Below are 16501 nucleotides of genomic sequence, written 5' to 3' on the forward strand. Positions count from 1 at the left end.
AAAAAAAAAAAAAAAAAAGGCCTCAGTTATCAGGAAAGGACTTGAGCGTCTGCATTTCCTAGTGAACGCCCTTTGAGCTGTGGCGAGGCTGGTTCCCTGGCACCTGACCTCGCTCGGCCTTCTTCTGCCATGGAGCCACTGGGGGCGTCTGGAGGTCTCACAGCGGCCGGACGGCAGGCTCTTGGCCTGTAGCTTTTGCTCAGCTTTTGCTTCAGCTTTTGCTGGACTTTTATCATCGACGGTCCAGGTCCCACTGGCTGTTTCCCAGCTTCCCCTCCCCTCTGGGGTGCTTGTGGACAGGAGCCCCGAGGCAGTGGGCTGCCCAGGCTGACTCGGAACCTCTGCTCTGCTGACCCCCAGCTGTCCTCGGGCAGCTGAGAGCTCCGTGGGTCTCAGCGCTGCCTCTGTTCCTCTCTGGCTCATTGTGCGTTCATGAGAAGCAGCAAAATAAATCCCAGTTAGGATTTACCCGCAACTTAGAAACATGGTAATTATTGCCACAGAAGGGAACATGCATTTTTGTCCAACCGCAGCAGCAGTGAGGGGCAGCCACAAAGAGACCTGCTTCCTTTTTTCCCCGCACATGAGGCTGATGTTGGTAAGATGCAAACGGAAATTGAATTCTCCAGTTTGCACAAGAATCATGAAATCCTGTTGTGTGTTTAATGCAGTGTTTTCCCTCCTGTAGAATTTGTGGTGGATTGTCGGAAGTTTCTGGATTCCAATGCTCTGGGCCTAACCATCGCGGCCCTCAGCAGCTATGACCCCCAGATGCGCGCTGCAGCCTACTATGTCCTGGCGGCCTTCTACTCACACCTGGAGGGGGCTCGCTTCCGGGAGCAGTCCCAGGTGAGGAGGAAGCAGGGGGAGCTGGCTGTCCACGTGGTCCAGTAGGAGGACTTCCCGAGGATACTGCTGGAGGCTGCTAGAGCAGCCTGCTCCCTGGGGGAGGCGATGCTGGGGCTGCCTTGATCCTCAGCCCCTGGGGAGCAGGACAAAGGTTCCCCTTGTGGGCTTCCTTCCTGTGGGTAGACCAATGGTTGCATTTCTATTGTTAGATTTCTGAGGTGCGGTAAATCCTAACTTGGCTTATTTTATTGCTTCTCATAAGGAAATCTGTTTTTTGGTCTAAGCTCAGTGGTGAAGTGGCTTTTATCCCCCAACATTGCCCTGTGCTGGCAGAGAAACAAGAGCAGATTGAACTTTTGGGGACAATGCCAGGTTTCCCTCTGCTGCTGGGCATGGGCCTCCTACCAAAGAAAAGTAAAAGCAGGAAGTGTCCCTCAGCCGGCCGTGGTGGCACACTCTTGTAATCCCAGTACTTGGGAGGCTGAGACAGGAGGATTGCACAGGTACGAAGCCAGCCTCAGCAACTTAGTGAGACCTTGTTTCCGAATTAAGTATAAAATAGGTCTGGGAGTACAGCCTGGAGTTAGAAAAGCCCCTTGGTCCCACCCCCCCAGTACCACAAAAAAAAAGTGTCCCTGAGATGGTGGCCAGCGTGGTGCCCTCCAGTGAGAGCTGCGCCTTCAGTGTCCCTACCCTGCAGAGCTGGTTCTGTTAAACAAGACAGTCGCAGTCCTGAGAATTCCCGGCTTTTTTATTTCTTCCCTTCCTCATTTTCCAGCTACTCTACCTGTTGGATATAGTCCGGAATGGTATCCGAACTCCAAACCTGAAGCTCACTTTCACGCTGACTCTCTTCATTGCCAAGGCGGCCCAGCAGATTTTGAAACCAGGTACTCTGTAATTAAGTTGAGGAGAAACCCAGCATTTGAGCTGAGCAAGTCCACTGCTGGGAGGTGACGTCACTCCACGTTCCCATTAGCGAAGGGCTGGGAGCCGCCTTAATGCCCGTCAGTAGTGCACAGCAAATAGGCCAGTCATGAGCCCTGGGGGTAAAGTCCAGAAAAAGAAAATGAAAGAGCAAGGCTAAGAACAGTGTGTATGATGGGGGAAGGACTGCATTTTTGTCTTTGGTTGTAGTTGAATAAAACAAATACAAATCAGGGGGATCAAGTGTTCAGTATTTCTAGATGTGACCACAGCAGGGGACTAACCCAGGGCCTGAGAGCCTGGACTCGAGCCAGGGGGCCTCAGACCGTTCCCTGCCTCAGTTTCTCCACTCTAGAATGGGGTTGACGGTAGCATCCCCTCCTGCCTCTGGGAGAGCAGGCTGGTGACGCGGGTCACACACCAGCGCCCTCCCAGCCGTGCTCAGCACCGCCAGGGTTAGCGTGGTCGTGGGTCTTCTGCTAGAGAGCATGGGAGTCGCTGTGCAGGGAGTTAGGATTCAGCTCCGCTCATCCCCCACGGGTGCAGGACCCCACTGCCGAGACATCGGTTCATCACTGCGTTGTTTGGGGGTTGTGAGTAAAAAGAGGGTGTTGGTACCCTAGCATTTACAGGGTTGTTTTGTTGTGGCGTGGTCATAGCTCAAATGAGGAGACAGCCCGCTGGTCCCCTCCACCCCACAGCAGCCGAGGCCCCGAGGTTAAACGGCGTGCCCAAGGCCTTGCAGCTGGCTCATGGTCAAGCTGCTCTTAGAACTCAGACCTGAGTTTCATCTGTTCCTGTGTGGTTTTATTACATGGTTTTCTCTGCCTTGGATATTTAGGGTGGAGGGGAAATAATTAACCATTTGCAGGCTCCAAAGAAGAGAACCGATCAGAAGAAAATAGAGCAGAGACCATGACATTTGTGGGCCTGGCCTCCCATCCAGTGGGTGGCGCTGGTCGGAGCTGGCCCGCATTGGTCCTCGTGTGGGTGGTGGTGGGCGGGGCAGCAGAAGGTTCTGGGCTTCTCTAGCAGAAAGAGGGTGTCTGTCCACTGTCCTGTAGTGTTACCAAGCCAAGGTTCCTGGCAGGTGCCTGGGCCTCCCTTGCGGGGCCGGCTCCTCCGCGGGAGACAGAGGCAGGTGGGCTGCTGGGTGCGCTCTCGTCCACATGGCTCCTGGGACACAAGAGAAAGCCCCTGTGTGGTTGCAGTCAGGTGTCCAACTCAAGGGCCAGTGATCTAGACTTCTGGCTGACAGCCCAAGTGCCCCCGCACACACACACACTGCGGCCTCAGGGTGTCCTGTTGGCGCCTGCGGTCAGTGACTGATGCCTTGTTCTCAGAGGAGCACATGTACTGGAAGATCAGCAAGTTCCTGCTGTCACATGAGTACCTGCACATGGACAAGGTGCCGGGCTTCTACCAGTTCTTCTACAGCTCCGACTTTGAGGTAAGGGTGCGGGAGCCGAGGTCCCCAGAGGCTCTGGGTGCTGCCTTCAGTTGCTCACAGGCTGCAGAGCGGGGCGGTCCTGAGCAGGAGGCCCTGGCTGCGGCCTCAGACCGTCATTCTGTGGTGTTCTCCTAGTCCCTTAGCCAGTCCCTGGGTTAAGTATTAGATCTCCTTTTGTGAGCTCCAGCCTTACTTAGCACGGCGTGGGGCTTAAGCTTCACTTGGTCCTTTATTCCTCACCTGAAGAAACGGAATCAAAGATGAGTGTCCATTGTTAATGATACCAGCCAGAAGGCAGGCCGGGGCTGCTGTGGCACAGTTTTTGCCACCACTTGAAAAGAGTAGTGTTTGTAGCATTGTCAGATGAAAGGGCTTTAGTGAAGTTCATAATACCCTCTTGTTTGCCTGGGTTACAGCATAAAACGGAACAGGAGTGGGTGCTTGAAATTCTGCGGCAAGGGATTCGCGACAAGCACTGCTACGAGCTGTGCGCCAGGCGAGGGGTCTTCCACATCATCCTGTCCTTCTTCAGCAGCCCCTTGTGTGACGAGGTGGCACAGGTGAGCGGTCCCGCGGGTTTCTTTGGGACTGAATAGGAGTTTTTTTTTGGAAGCCACGTACTCGTGAACTCAAAACCCAGGCTGGATGTGAATTAGAGAAAACAAGATTCCATTAACGCCTGTCCTGTGGCCTGCTTGCCATGCAGGCTGATTCACTCGGCGCTGTCGTGACACCCAGGATCGCCTGGCCCCTGATGGAGTGCTTTGCACACGGCCCTCTTACTGTGCCCTTGACCGAGAGGAGCCTCTTTATTTTGCCTTCCCAAGGGGAGGGACTAATCATGGTCATGAGCCTGTGGAGCTGGCCTCGGAGGACATCACTCTGTGTGAGTGGCAGAGGTGCCCTGGAGCCACCAGGATTTCAGTTAGTGCACAGACACGTCCACGCTCAGTAGAAAAATGAGTTGAGTGTTCCCGCCGCCCGCCTCCCCTAGCCGAGCAGAATCTGTGTCTTCTGCTTTGTCTCCTAGAACCAGAGCTGATTTGTGTGTGTGTTTTAAAAACTTGGGTTATTGGAAGAAGTAAACATGGAAAGGCTTTGATATTTTGGTTAATTCTTAGCCCAGTCAGCTTTTATTTCTGATAACATGTCAAATGTGGGAGGGATAGGAGGAATGAGTTGGGATACAGAAATACACTGGAATAAGTGGCATTTGAGTATAGTAGCTTTTAATCTTCATGGCATTTGAGATTTTTGAAGCACCCACGAGCGGTTCAGGGGCAGTGCTGTGTTCATGGCCCTTTTCCTGGTGTTGAAACAGAGGCTGACAGTGGATCGCTCTGGGCTGGGCCGCTGCATCAGGGGCCCTGTGCTTCCTGTGGTGCGTCTTTGCCTGTGGTTGGCTCCTGACGATGGGCTAGCAGGAACGGGGTCTCCCCAGGCGCGTTGTTGCTGGAAGCCAGTCCTCTGGCTGTCCCTGGGGAAGGACACTTGCCTTCACAGCCACCACGCAGGCGGCGTAGCAGAGCAGTGTGCATCTGTAGCAGCCACCGGTAACCATAGCATGCCATTGCTGTTTGACATCGTTCCTTTGATCAAGCAAGTTCAGTTTCCCACTGAGGAGTTATCTTCCTGTTTGGGGTTTTCAGAATTGGATTCTGGAAATTCTGCAGAATGCTGCCCGGGTTGCCAGATCTGCCTATGAAATGATACGAGACTACAGCCTTTTGACGTGGCTCTTACCCATCATTGAGGGCAAGTAAGTACCTCCTGCACGAGATACGCATTAGGCCAGAAGGTGGAACGGAGACACGATGTCTGCTACCGGCTGGTGTCAGCGGAACGTCCGGTAGAAGCCATGCTCTCAAAGTGTCCTCTGCCGCCCCAGCCCTCCCCGCAGGGCGGTCCAGCTCTCGGTGATGCTCCTGTGGCTTTTCCTCCATTGAAGACTCGTGTGCTTTGGAGCAACAGACACCAGCAGCCATTCACATTGGTGGAGGCCGGGGCACCCTTCCTGTCTGTGCTGGTGTGGTTTGCACGCCTCCTGGGGACACTGGCCAGCTTTCTGGGGTGAAATAGTGTGCAGTCATCTGACACCTGCAGCCCCTCTTTAAGTAGGTGCAGGAAGCCTCCAATCTCTAGAAGGCTCGTTGAAGTCCCTGGTGTGACGGGCTCAGCACCCTGTTGCTGGCGCAGAGTCTGGGAACCCAGAAGCCCACGCTGCCGCAGGGCTGGAGGCGGCAGTTTGCTGTGACTCCTGGTTGCTCCCTGGGCTTGAGGCTGTCTGAAGAGCTGAAGACTCCCGCACAGCAGGCTGCACTCGGCAGGAGGGAGCTGTCTTTCAAAGAACTAACCACTCACCTGGGAAGTCAGAAGTCCCAGGCGCTTTCATCCAGTTTTTAAAATATTTTCTACAATCTCTAAAAAAGAAGTGATAGTCTAAATCTTCTATATCCTTGGACATCAATTTCAAAACTGTTTGAAATTTAAAGAAGGCGTAATTGGCCTGTTATCTGTTCCTAGCTAACGCCTTGATGTTTGAGAAATGACATTGTTACCATAATGGGGCAGCAGTGGGGCTGTGTGCCGCAGTAGCTGCAGAATTCCCGAGGCGGGCCTCAGGTTGCAGAGGAACACAGGGTCCTGGGAAGCTCATGTGTACCCCAGGCAGCCTGCTCTCCCTCCCAGGGCCCCGGGGCAGCCTCCAGCGCCTTGCCCTGCTTTGAGGCCCCGCCCCCCTGCATCCAGGCTCCCTCATGGGAGAGGATGAGGCAGTGCCAGACCACTGCCGCGTTCCGTTTCAGGTTTCTGGAGACTCCGCTGCTGTCTAACGTGATCTCCTTGCTGCACACGCTGTGGGTGACCAACCTGGGGGACAAGGGCGTGGAGAGGGACAGCCAGCCGCCCTGCCAGCCTGGCCCCCGTGAGCCCCGCAAGCTGCTCGCCCTGCACCTGGTCAACGAGTTTCTGTACGTCCTCGTGGCACTCGCGAAGCACCTGAGGTGAGCCTGCCCCCACCGGGGGCCCGTGCTGGGCCTGCGTGAGGCTGTGGCTTCGGGGGCCACTTGCTGCTCTTTACTGACACTGTGGACACCACCACGTGGGCTCTGCATCACGGCTTGGCCTGGTCAGGCTGAGAGCTGGTGCCAGCACTACAGAGTTCCTCATCGAGGCCATGAGAACTCAACACACTTAAACCCTACAGTGAGCCAGGCATGGTGGCACGGGCCTGGCATCTCAGGGACGTAGGAGGCCAAGGTAGGAAGGTCACAAGTTCCGGGCTAAGCCTGAGCAACTTAGTGAGACCTGCCTCAAAATAAAGATAAAACTGTCTGGGGAGAGGTGGGGGGCATCGCTCAGAGGCAGTGCCCTTGCCCAGCATGTGTGAAGACCTAGGTACAATCTTCAGAACAGGAAGGAAAGAAGGAAGGAAGGAAGGAAGAAAGGAAGGAAGGAAGTAAAAGGCATGAAATAAACAGAGAGAAAGAAAGAAAAGAAAAGGAAGAAAGACTAAAACACATGACAGTAGGTCATCTTTAGCGGGCAAACCACCTCCCCGGATGACTTTCTGCAGAAGAGCGCATTTTCTTTGACCTTAACCTTAGACAGGTGCTCACCAGCTGTGCTCTGCTCTGTTAGCCTGCGAAGTCGCACGTGTCTAAGTCTGCTTGAACATTTCAGTGTTTTCATCTGATTCCTTGAGTCAGGCCCTTATTTTCCTCCGGAGAGCTCAGTTCTCCTCAGATTCCCCCAGGTTGAGAAGAGACACTGTGTGCATGCATAATTCCAATTTGGGAAGTGATGTATGCTAACAAATCAGAAGATGGAGAGCAAGTAGACTGTGTCCAGAATGGAGCATTTCTTGGTAAAGAATGGGACATTTTGTTTTATGTGATTCCAAGTTAAATTGAGTCACTGCTGGACAATCAAGATCTTTATTTTCAAGTTGTCGGGGGACACGTTGCCACCTGAGAATTAATTGCTCTTTAGAATCATGGTTTTCATTTTAGGGTTTTGTTTGTTTGTTTTGTTTTAGCTTTTCTTTGTTTCTTTGGTACTGGGTGTTGAACCAAGGGACATTTTATTTCTAAGCTCCAGCCCCAGCCCTTTTACTTTTTCTTTTGAAACGGAGTCTCACTAAGTTGCTGAGAGTTGCTAAATTGCTCAGGCTACCCGTGAATCTTGGCCTCCCGAGGACTGAGATTACAGGCAGGCCCTGCCACACACAGCTGGTTTCAGTTTTTAACACTGTGTGGAATGGATGTTACTGAATTTTAGTTCTCCTGGAGCTTTGTCTCCTTCCAGTGCCCATCAGCCAGGCCTTGGCCACGGGGACGATGATTTTCTGGGCCCCTTCTGCTTGCATCTGGCAGTTCCTAAGATGGAGAGGAACCTGAAGTCCTGGATTGGAGTTCTGTGCAGCTCCTGATACCCTGACCCCAAGCTTTCCCTGCCTGGCCATCTTGTTTAGCTGAAGATTCCAAATAGTTTTCTTCCTCCAGAGTGGAGGTCAGACTCCAGGTCTCCCTTTCTGCCTCCCTGGAGCACTCACTTTCCCTCTTCTGTGTTCTGGGGCCCATGCCAGGTGTCTGTTTAAAGGAAAGGCTAGTTCCTGGGTGGACGGCGCGGTGTTGGCAGGGCACTGTAGCCTCATTTGCTCAGTCTGTATGCCGGCTCCCACAGGCCCAGCCTGGCCTCCGCCCAGCTGACCAGCTTCTTCACCACGCTCGAGTCGGTGCTGGGGTACCGGGCCGCCGTCCTGCAGGCCTTCAAGGACATGGGCCGGCTCACTGTGAATGAGGCGGTGCTTTCCACCAAGGACGTGCTGGTCCTCTTGCACAAATGGAGCCTCATCGAAAGAGACCTCAGGCTGCAGGAAGGTCTGAGTGCAACCATAGAGAAGTGCCAGGTCAAGGACCTCTTGAGTAAGTGTCAGACGTCAGACTCGCGGCTGGCCCCAGATGGGCTGGGCCCGCCCGCAGCAGCCAGTCCCTCCCCCTCCCAGCAGCGTCTCCAAAGCTGTTAGCCCAGGCAGGGTGTCTGGGGTGTTTGAGTTCCAGCCTTGCCACATAGTAGCATTTTTACTTTTATGTCACTTAACCTACCTGAGTGTTAGGGCGCTAACTATAACGTCACTTAACCTACCTGAGTGTTAGGGCGCTAACTATAACGTCACTTAACCTACCTGAGTGTTAGGGCGCTAACTATAACGTCACTTAACCTATCTGTGTGTTAGGGCGCTAACCTATAACGTCACTTAACCTACCTGAGTGTTAGGGTGTTTACCTATGAAGGGGTAGGAGGTGGCCCCACCTCATCCTGGCATCCTGGCATCCTGGCATGGGGTCAACACAGCAGACAGGAGCAGACCTCCTGGATTTCTGCCATGATGCGGTCACCTGCAGGGCTTTCCTCAGGTGTGTGTATGTTGGGGGGTAAGGTTTCGCTGAACCGCCCGGGCTGAGCTCACACTCCTGGGCTGCTTCTGCCTCCTGACTAATGGGACGAGTGGTGCAGGCCAGTGCGCCCAGCCTTCTCCTGCGTTGAGGAGCCCATTATCACTTAGTGAGCACCCCAGCGAGTGAGCGCCCGGTGGCTGTGGTGCTGGAGCAGGGCCCAGTGCCCAGGCCCTGAGCTACCCTTCTCCCCGAGACCTTTGGAGGAATCTGTGTGGCAGGAGGCAGCCTAATGCTCTTTTTGTCCATGCACAGAAATGATCAAGGATAAGCACAGACCGGCTGTGCCAGCCCGAGCCAGAGGCCCGCGGGCCCGGAGGAGGCGGCCAGGGGGCACCGAGGAGATGGCTGACCCTGAGCTGGACGCGTCCAGCCTGGAGATGTGCAGGGGCCTCCTGAGGTCCATCCTGACCCACTGGGGGCCAGTGGTCCCCGGGCCTGGGCCTGCTCAGGGGCCTGAGGACAGGGCCAGCCCGCAGAGTGAGACCCTTGGCCCTGTGCATGCCGTTGCTTCCCTGGTGGTCAGCTGGGTGCTGAGGTCAGTGGCTGAGTGCCCACTCAGCAGGGCAGAGGCTGCAGGACTCCTCGGCTGGCTCAAAGGCCACATCTTGCCACACCCGGCGGTGGTGGCTGACCTTGTTCAGGACAGCGCCGTGAGGAGCGGCCTGTTCAAGCTGTACAGCCGCCTCTGCAGCGCCGAGGCGCTGGCGGGGCCTGCGCGGGATGTGGCCTGCCTCTTCAACACGGTCATGCTGCCGCTGGTGGCGGCCGGGGGCCAGACGCAGAGCCCCCTCCACTCGGCGGTGGAGGCCCTGTGGGCATCTTCTCTGAACGCGCCGGGTGAAGACACACAAGGTAATGCTGGCTTTTAAATAAAAAACTGAAGAAATGCAGAGTAGGTGGGGTGGGCACGTGTTCCTGAGAGCTGGTTAGGCCTCTGCCAGAAACATCCTTCAAACCTCATCAAGTTTGGTTCTATGGTGAAGGATTCGGGTGGCCTTCACTGCGAGTGAAGGAGTTTGCCATTTGGCACTGGCTGTGAAGGCAAAGAAAGTCTTTGCCCTGGCTCTCAGGTGAAACGCTGGTGATGGACCCGTCCACCCTGCAGAACTCAGGGTGTTTGGACCATTACCCAAGTGGAGAATTGTGTTTCATTTCAGAGCCAGGCCTGTGTGTGTGCGCACAGACCTAGTCCACACAGGAGCACAAGGCACACGCGCGTAGCTTGTGGTTTTGGCACGTAGCAGGTGCCCACTGGTTGGAATGCAGGGGAGACTGTGGGTGAACTGCCCGCTCGGGAGGCGTCCTAGTCGCTGGGGGATTAGAGGGGGGCCAGGGCAGGCCAGCCCACCGGGTAGCAGAGGCCAGCTTCATGCTGCTGAGAACAGGGTGTGAAAAGATGATACGACTCTTCAGACTTCAGTGCTGGCTCTGGGCCTGGGTGCTCGGAACCAGCAAGAGGCTGGTCTTTTTAAGACCATTCACAGTCATCGGTAGAAAGGCACGTTTTAAAATCAACACAAAGATTAGCACAGCGATTAAGCCAAGGCAAGATTAGCTTTTCACCATAGCCTGGTCTGAGGGTGCCATGATCTGGACGCAGGGCGTGTGACGGCTTCGCAAAGCCCCTGCGTGTCCTGGGCAGGTGGCTTGCTCTCCTTCCGAGTGGCTCCTAACAGCCTTGTCGGGCTCTCCCTCAGCCTCCGCAGCTTTCCTCGTGTCTCTGTACATTAAGGACGTCTGGCTGGGGGCCCAGCGGCCAGACACACTCCTAGCCCATGTCCGAATGGTCTGTGATGCCGCAGAGGACGTGCCCGGTGGTGAAGAGGAGGCCCTGGTCGTGCTCTGCAAGAACATCGCTGCCGCGGCCCCAGACACGTGACTTCCTCCTGGCCAGCACCCCCGCTCTGCCGAACACCAGCTTCTCCAAGTTTTGTTGAGTTACAGAGAGTTGTGTTTATTGAGTTTGCAGAGAAGACATGAAACAACATATTCAATACATCGACTCAGTTTTCTGACAACGAAAGTTGAAAGGGCCTCATTTAACTGACCAATACATGATGAGCCCAAGGGGCCACGTGTCCCAAGTGGTCAGCGCCGTGGTGGCTGAGCGGTTCCACCCACGGGCAGGACCCTTCCTCTCTTGTCCGGGAGTTGATTGTGCTTCACAGGAAATTCCTAAAGCTGAGGTGATGCTTGGGAGTGCAGAACACACTTAAGACTAATCAAGCTAAAATGTCCAAAAAAAATATCTTTTGATGAGCATGAAGAGAGATATTTCAAGTTTTGTGTCTGTAAGAAGTATAAAAATTTTTATGACTGGATCAATAAGTCCCTGCAGAGTTTGTTGATTATTTTATTAAGTCAAATGATGTTACAAAGTAAATTCTTGAGGTATAAAATGGTTTGGCCTCTGATTTGGAAAGACACCCTCTGTTTTTTACAGATGTGTTTCAAATAAGATTTTTAATTTTATAATCTCTTGATAATAAATATCTATTTTTGTATAGTTTTTGTCTTTTGCAGTCATTGATGTTAACAGGTTACTTTTTTTTTCCAAAAACATTTTATAGGTCACACTCTGACTGTTAAGGTTCATATGTTAGTGGGTACTGCAGCCGACAAGTCAGTATGGCCTGTTCTGTAAGCCCCTCCCGCACACCCTGGGCCCTGGGGGTCCTGCCACTTGGGAGGCCGCGCTCTAATGCTCTGGATGATGATACAGCACTGAGAATGGCGTGGTCTCATCTTAAATATTTACACTTTGTATACCCCAGTGTTCTTTGGAACCTTGTTTTAAATCAGGTTTTAACTGAGACAAGAGTAATGCTTATCTATGTATAATCCCTTTAGCACTAATAGAGGTCATTTTTCAAAAAGCAGGGGTCTTTTATTTCTCCCGTCCAGCAAAAAAAAGTCCAGCAATATTCTCTGAGGCCGTTCTGGAGTTCAAGTTCAGTATTTAGGTTTAAATTGGACGTGTACTGGGGTATTTAACAGCCGCACCCCAGGCTCCTGGCCTCAGCCCTCCTGGGTTCTGAGGTTCCAGTGACGGGCTGGGGTTTAACATCCTGCGCAGTGGGGAGGCCTCACACTCAACTCAGTGGTGACAGCTGCCCTCTTCTGATGCAAACCCTGGGAAAGGAGTGGTTGCCGGGCAGCCCTGGGGCCTCTGGTCACACTTGTCCTTTGGTGAGTGTCCCCATGCCAGCTGGTGACGCGGCTCCCTCTTTTTCTGCAGAGAGCGGTCCTGTATTGTAGCTTCTGGTTTTTAATAATATGATGGAATGAGTGACAAGGACTTCAGAGCTGGGTTTTGGCTCGTGTCCGAAAGAGCAGTCTTAGCAAACTCGCCCCTTTTCTGCATCTCTGAAGCTCACCAGCTTCCCTTCGTCCTGTTCCCATCTCAGTCCACCCCAAGTCTGGCAAGGCCACACTTGGCCCTCGCCGCGTGGTTTCATCTTGCAGTCACTGGGGCGGGGAGGAGCGTCTCAGCCTATGGAGAATAGATGTTGCAGTCTTTACCAAAACCTACGTACAAGGCACTGAATTATAAATACAGTGGGTCCTCCACATCTGTGTCTGCAGTTCCATATCTGCAGATTCAACCAGCTGCAGATTGAGAAAAAATGCATCTGTACTGGACATGTACGGACTTCTGATTTCTTGGCATTCCTTAAACAACTCAGTATTGCAACTATTTTATACGCCCTGCATTAGGTATCATAAGTTATAGAGATGACTTAAAGCACAGATTCGCTGGGCATGGTGGCCCACGCTTGTAATCCCAGCATTTGGGAGACTGAGACAGGAGGATCATGGTTCGGGGACAGCCTCAGCTAATTAAGCCCTTTGCAACTCAGTGAGACCCTGTTTCAGAATAAAGAATAAAAAAAATAGTGCTGGAGGTATAGCTTGGAGGTAGAATATCCCTGGGTCCCATCTGCAGTACCTCAAAAAAAAAAAAAAAAAGCAGATTGCCAAAAATCAGTGGCACTGCCCCTGGTAGGGGACACTGGCATGATCCTGGGAAGTGGGTGTAGCTTCCGGTGCAATTGGGGGTACTGAATAAAAATACAGGGTTAATGAGTAGGTTTTTTTTCTGAAAAGGGGGCAGTAAGCCAATAAGTTTGGGAGTTTATGGAAAAGTAAACAAGAAGATGGGACTAGATTGTATACAAATACATTTTACAAAAGGGACTTGGGCATTTGGTGGATTTTGACATCCTTGGGTCCTACAACCAATCACCCCATGGATAACCAAAGGACAGGAATATTTTAAGTGCTGTGGTAGTAAAGGGAAATTGTTATTTTAAAAATAAGATCAGCCAGGTGTGGTGGCGCACGCTTGTAATCCCTGCGCTTGGGAGGCGGAGACAGGAGGATCGTGCAGGTTCAAAGCCAGCCTTGCTGGCTTAAGAGACCCTGTTTCCAAATTTAAAACTCCCAAACTTATTGGCTTACTGCCAATAATATATATATATATATATATATCAGAGGCAGAAGGGTTTCCAGGAACCCCAGTACCACCAAAATAAATAAGACCAATGACTCCCTACCTGAATGTCGGGGGTAGCACATGTGAGTTCCCTGGTCCTAGAACTGTGATGCTGTCTCCCTCTCTAGGCCAGAGGTGTTGGCAACTGGAGGCCCCTCAGATCTGCTGTCACACACGAGGCATCTAGAATAGGACGCTGCCTCCAGCTTCAAGAGTGTGTTTCCTTCTGCGACAGCACTGGAGATGGATTAGTCTGCCCTTGGGTGCAGGCCCAGCTGCTGGCAGATTTGTCCGTCTCCCTCCAGGGGAGATGCCCTTGGGCCCCGGTCTGAAAAGCTGCGGGGAGGTGGTGCTGACACTCCCACACCCTGATGAGCGACAGGGTTAGTGGAGGACACATGCGCTGGGCAGGCTTCTCCAGCGTCCTAACAAAGCAGATGGACCAGTGCATTCAGGGACAGTATTACAGAAGGAATGGTAAGGTGACCGCCAGCTGGGCGTGGTGGCGCACGCTTCTCATCCTAGTATTGGGAGGCTGAAACAGGAGGATCACAGGTTTGCCACAACTACTTAATGAATTTATTTAGTAAATTACTTTGCAATTTAGAGAGACTCTTTCAAAATAATTAAAAGATAGGACTGGGAATGTGGCTTGGAGGTAGAATGCCCCTGGGGCCACAAATAACAAAAGAATGTTCCCCAAACGGCCAGTTGTTGGAAGCCTGGTGCGGAGATGTCCAGAGGCGAAGCGTTTAGGCAAAGACTGGATCGTGAGGGCTCTGATCTCTGATGGATTCACTCATTTGATGAGTCCACTGAGAGCGGAGTGCACTCCTGGGAGGCGGGGCCTAGTGGAGAGAGTGGGTCTCCGGCTGCCCCGGAAGGGTTCATCTCCTGTTTCTCCCTCTCCCTGCTTGCTGGCTGCCATGAGCTGAGCAGCCCTCCTGCTCTGCCCTTCCTCCATGATGCTCTTTTCTGCCTTCGAGCTGGCTGACCATGGACTAAACCTCTGAAATCATGAGCCAAAATACATTTTTTCCCCTCTGCGATGTTCTTACCAGGCATTTTGGTGGCAGTGAAACGAAGATGACTTATACAGTGGCACAATAGAAGTTAGCAAATGTTTTTTTTTTAATCTTAATTCATATGCATTTTATTTTTTCACTGGTCCCAAAGTGCACATAAGCGGTACATGAGCAGGTTAAGCACACTATATAGAATCAGCAGTGTCTGGGACAACACCCCTATGCTAGAGGGGCCACCTGCAGGTCTCTGACAAATGCGCATGGTGCACTTCCTTGTATAGTCAGTTTTAACCTGGCCACACTTTCTCCTGCTGTGTGTAAACCAGCTTTAAAAGGGCAGCATGTGTGTCCAGGTTGGTGGGATCTCATCAGTACATTAGGCCGTAACTGGTTTACTGGCCTCAGTTCTACAGTGGTAAGGTTCTGTCTCCAGGCTCACAGGGCTTGTTCCTGGTGTCAGCTGATCCTGGGGACCCCCCATCCACCCTGAAAGAAGCGGTGGGGCCCCGGGGGTGGCGAGGGGGCTCTCCTGCTGTAGCTGCTAGTCCGAGCTGGCTCTGCTTCCTGGCTCCTCTCCGGTCTCCTGGGAGGCCCTCCTGAGGCAGGACGAGAGGCTGAGGTTGTGACTCCGTGGGCGCAGTGACGCAGGGGAATGCTCCTGTGCACAAAGAGGGTGGGAGGCAGGCGTCAATGGTGTGGCTGGAGAGCAGTCCTCACCTGTGTTCCTTGGCCCTCAGCCCCTCCTGCCCAGAAGCCAGTACACAGAAATCAGAGAAGGGACTTGGTCCCTTCTTTGTCGGGACCTGGTCCTTGGGTCTTTCCCACTAGGTGACTGCCTCCTGTATTCATTTCCCACTCATAGGGTGGCTTCACCTTCCACCCACCAGAGATCTGGCAGATCTTCCATATCCATAACCCAGGCCAGCTTGTGTCTCAGCTAAGAGACCCATCCTTCCTGGATTCTCCCGCTTGTCCGTGCAGGGGGCAGTGGACACGGCCGCCTGGCCTGATCCCTGGCCACCACTTCCCCCGTATCTTGGATTTCATCACAAAATGCGACAATAACTGCATGCATATCATCTGGGTGCAATGAAGCCATATACAGACAACCGTCTAAGCTAGAGAATGTGTTTGCACGTGGTTGTGATGTTAACATGAATGAAGAGAGCATGGACCGCTGGGACCGAGCCCTTCCCTTCTCGAGCCCCTAACAAAAGAAGGCCTCTTTGTTCTTCCTCTCCCTCCCTTCATCCTTCCTCGATGAAAAACTGCATCCTCAACGAGCAACTTTCTTTCCTGAACCTTCTTAAGAACCTTCTTTGCCCTGGGAATTCAGTCTGTTACAAAGGGCGTGGAGAGCATTTTCTTTTGCGAGCTCTGGGGCCGGTAGGGATGGATGAGAGCATGGATTCAGCCCTGTAAAACTGCAGCCCCCAAACCGCGCTTTGCCCTCGTGCTGGGCTCGGCAGTGACGCCTGTGTGCCCACCAGATCAAGGAACTCTGCTAAGAGGATGGCTGACAATTCTGGCAAACTTCTGGGCACAGAGGAGCTCACTGTAAGAATTCTCAGAAGAGCAGGCAAGAAAGAGGGTTTCCTTAGTTATGCCCAAGTGCCCCTTGGGGTAGAAATCTGCTTAAGTGTAACGTGAGTTCTAAAATCTGAAAGGATTCTCAAAAGCTCAAACATGCTTCTTGCTCAATAGCTGGTCCCTGCCTCATGCATGACCAGAGGCAACCAGAACTCTCCTGGCAAGTACAGACCGGGCGGATGGGTCAGCACAGGCAGGGCACAAAGGGAGAGAAGAAGAAACCCCTTCAAGGTGGCTCTGGATATGCACAAATCCATAGGGTTCTTGCAGGACTGGCCTGGGCCCCCATCGGGTATGGGGGCAGCCCTCTGGTCTCTCAGGGACTCTGGGGCCCCTCAACTCACTCTCTCTCTCTCTCTCTCTCTCTCTCTCTCTCTCTCTCTCTCCTCTATCTCTATCTCTATCTCTGTCCCCCACCTCTCTCCCCAAAGCTTCTGTCTACATGGTTATAATGGTCCACAATGGCGTCCAGCCCCAGTCATGCTCCTGGACCACACTACCTGGTCATTCCTTAGGTTTCTGATTTCAAATTCAAAAGATAGGAATCATACTGGCCTGGCTTCTCTTCTGCCAGGCCACACATCTCCACAGCCATTGGCCGGCCTATGAACAGGCCTTCACTGGGTCCACTGTCCACCCCTGACCCTGTCAGCTACGGCAGGGCACAGGGTCCCTTGTGAGAACAGTCATTAAGACAACAGTAGCT

The 16501-nt window shown here is 52.9% G+C and overlaps 1 protein-coding gene across 2 annotated transcripts in view; it reads left to right on the forward strand.

Annotated features, from left to right (window-relative positions):
* Positions 1-10564, forward strand: part of URB1 (URB1 ribosome biogenesis homolog) — a gene marked incomplete at both ends in the record, with an annotated part of 75799 nt that extends 65235 nt beyond the window's left edge. The window contains 9 exons of one of the 2 annotated variants that reach the window (XM_080696915.1): positions 689-849; positions 1628-1739; positions 3120-3226; positions 3643-3786; positions 4876-4985; positions 6031-6228; positions 7910-8151; positions 8938-9537; positions 10383-10564. In XM_080696915.1, the coding sequence (XP_080553041.1) occupies positions 689-849; positions 1628-1739; positions 3120-3226; positions 3643-3786; positions 4876-4985; positions 6031-6228; positions 7910-8151; positions 8938-9537; positions 10383-10564 (1856 nt within the window). The remainder of the gene's footprint in view (positions 1-688; positions 850-1627; positions 1740-3119; positions 3227-3642; positions 3787-4875; positions 4986-6030; positions 6229-7909; positions 8152-8937; positions 9538-10382) is intronic. The other variant, XM_080696916.1, reaches the window with a different exon arrangement.
* Between the last annotated feature and the right edge of the window lie 5937 nt (positions 10565-16501).

This window comes from Muscardinus avellanarius, assembly GCF_963383645.1.
Source record: "Muscardinus avellanarius genome assembly, chromosome: 5".
Classification (NCBI taxonomy): Eukaryota; Metazoa; Chordata; class Mammalia; order Rodentia; family Gliridae; genus Muscardinus; species Muscardinus avellanarius.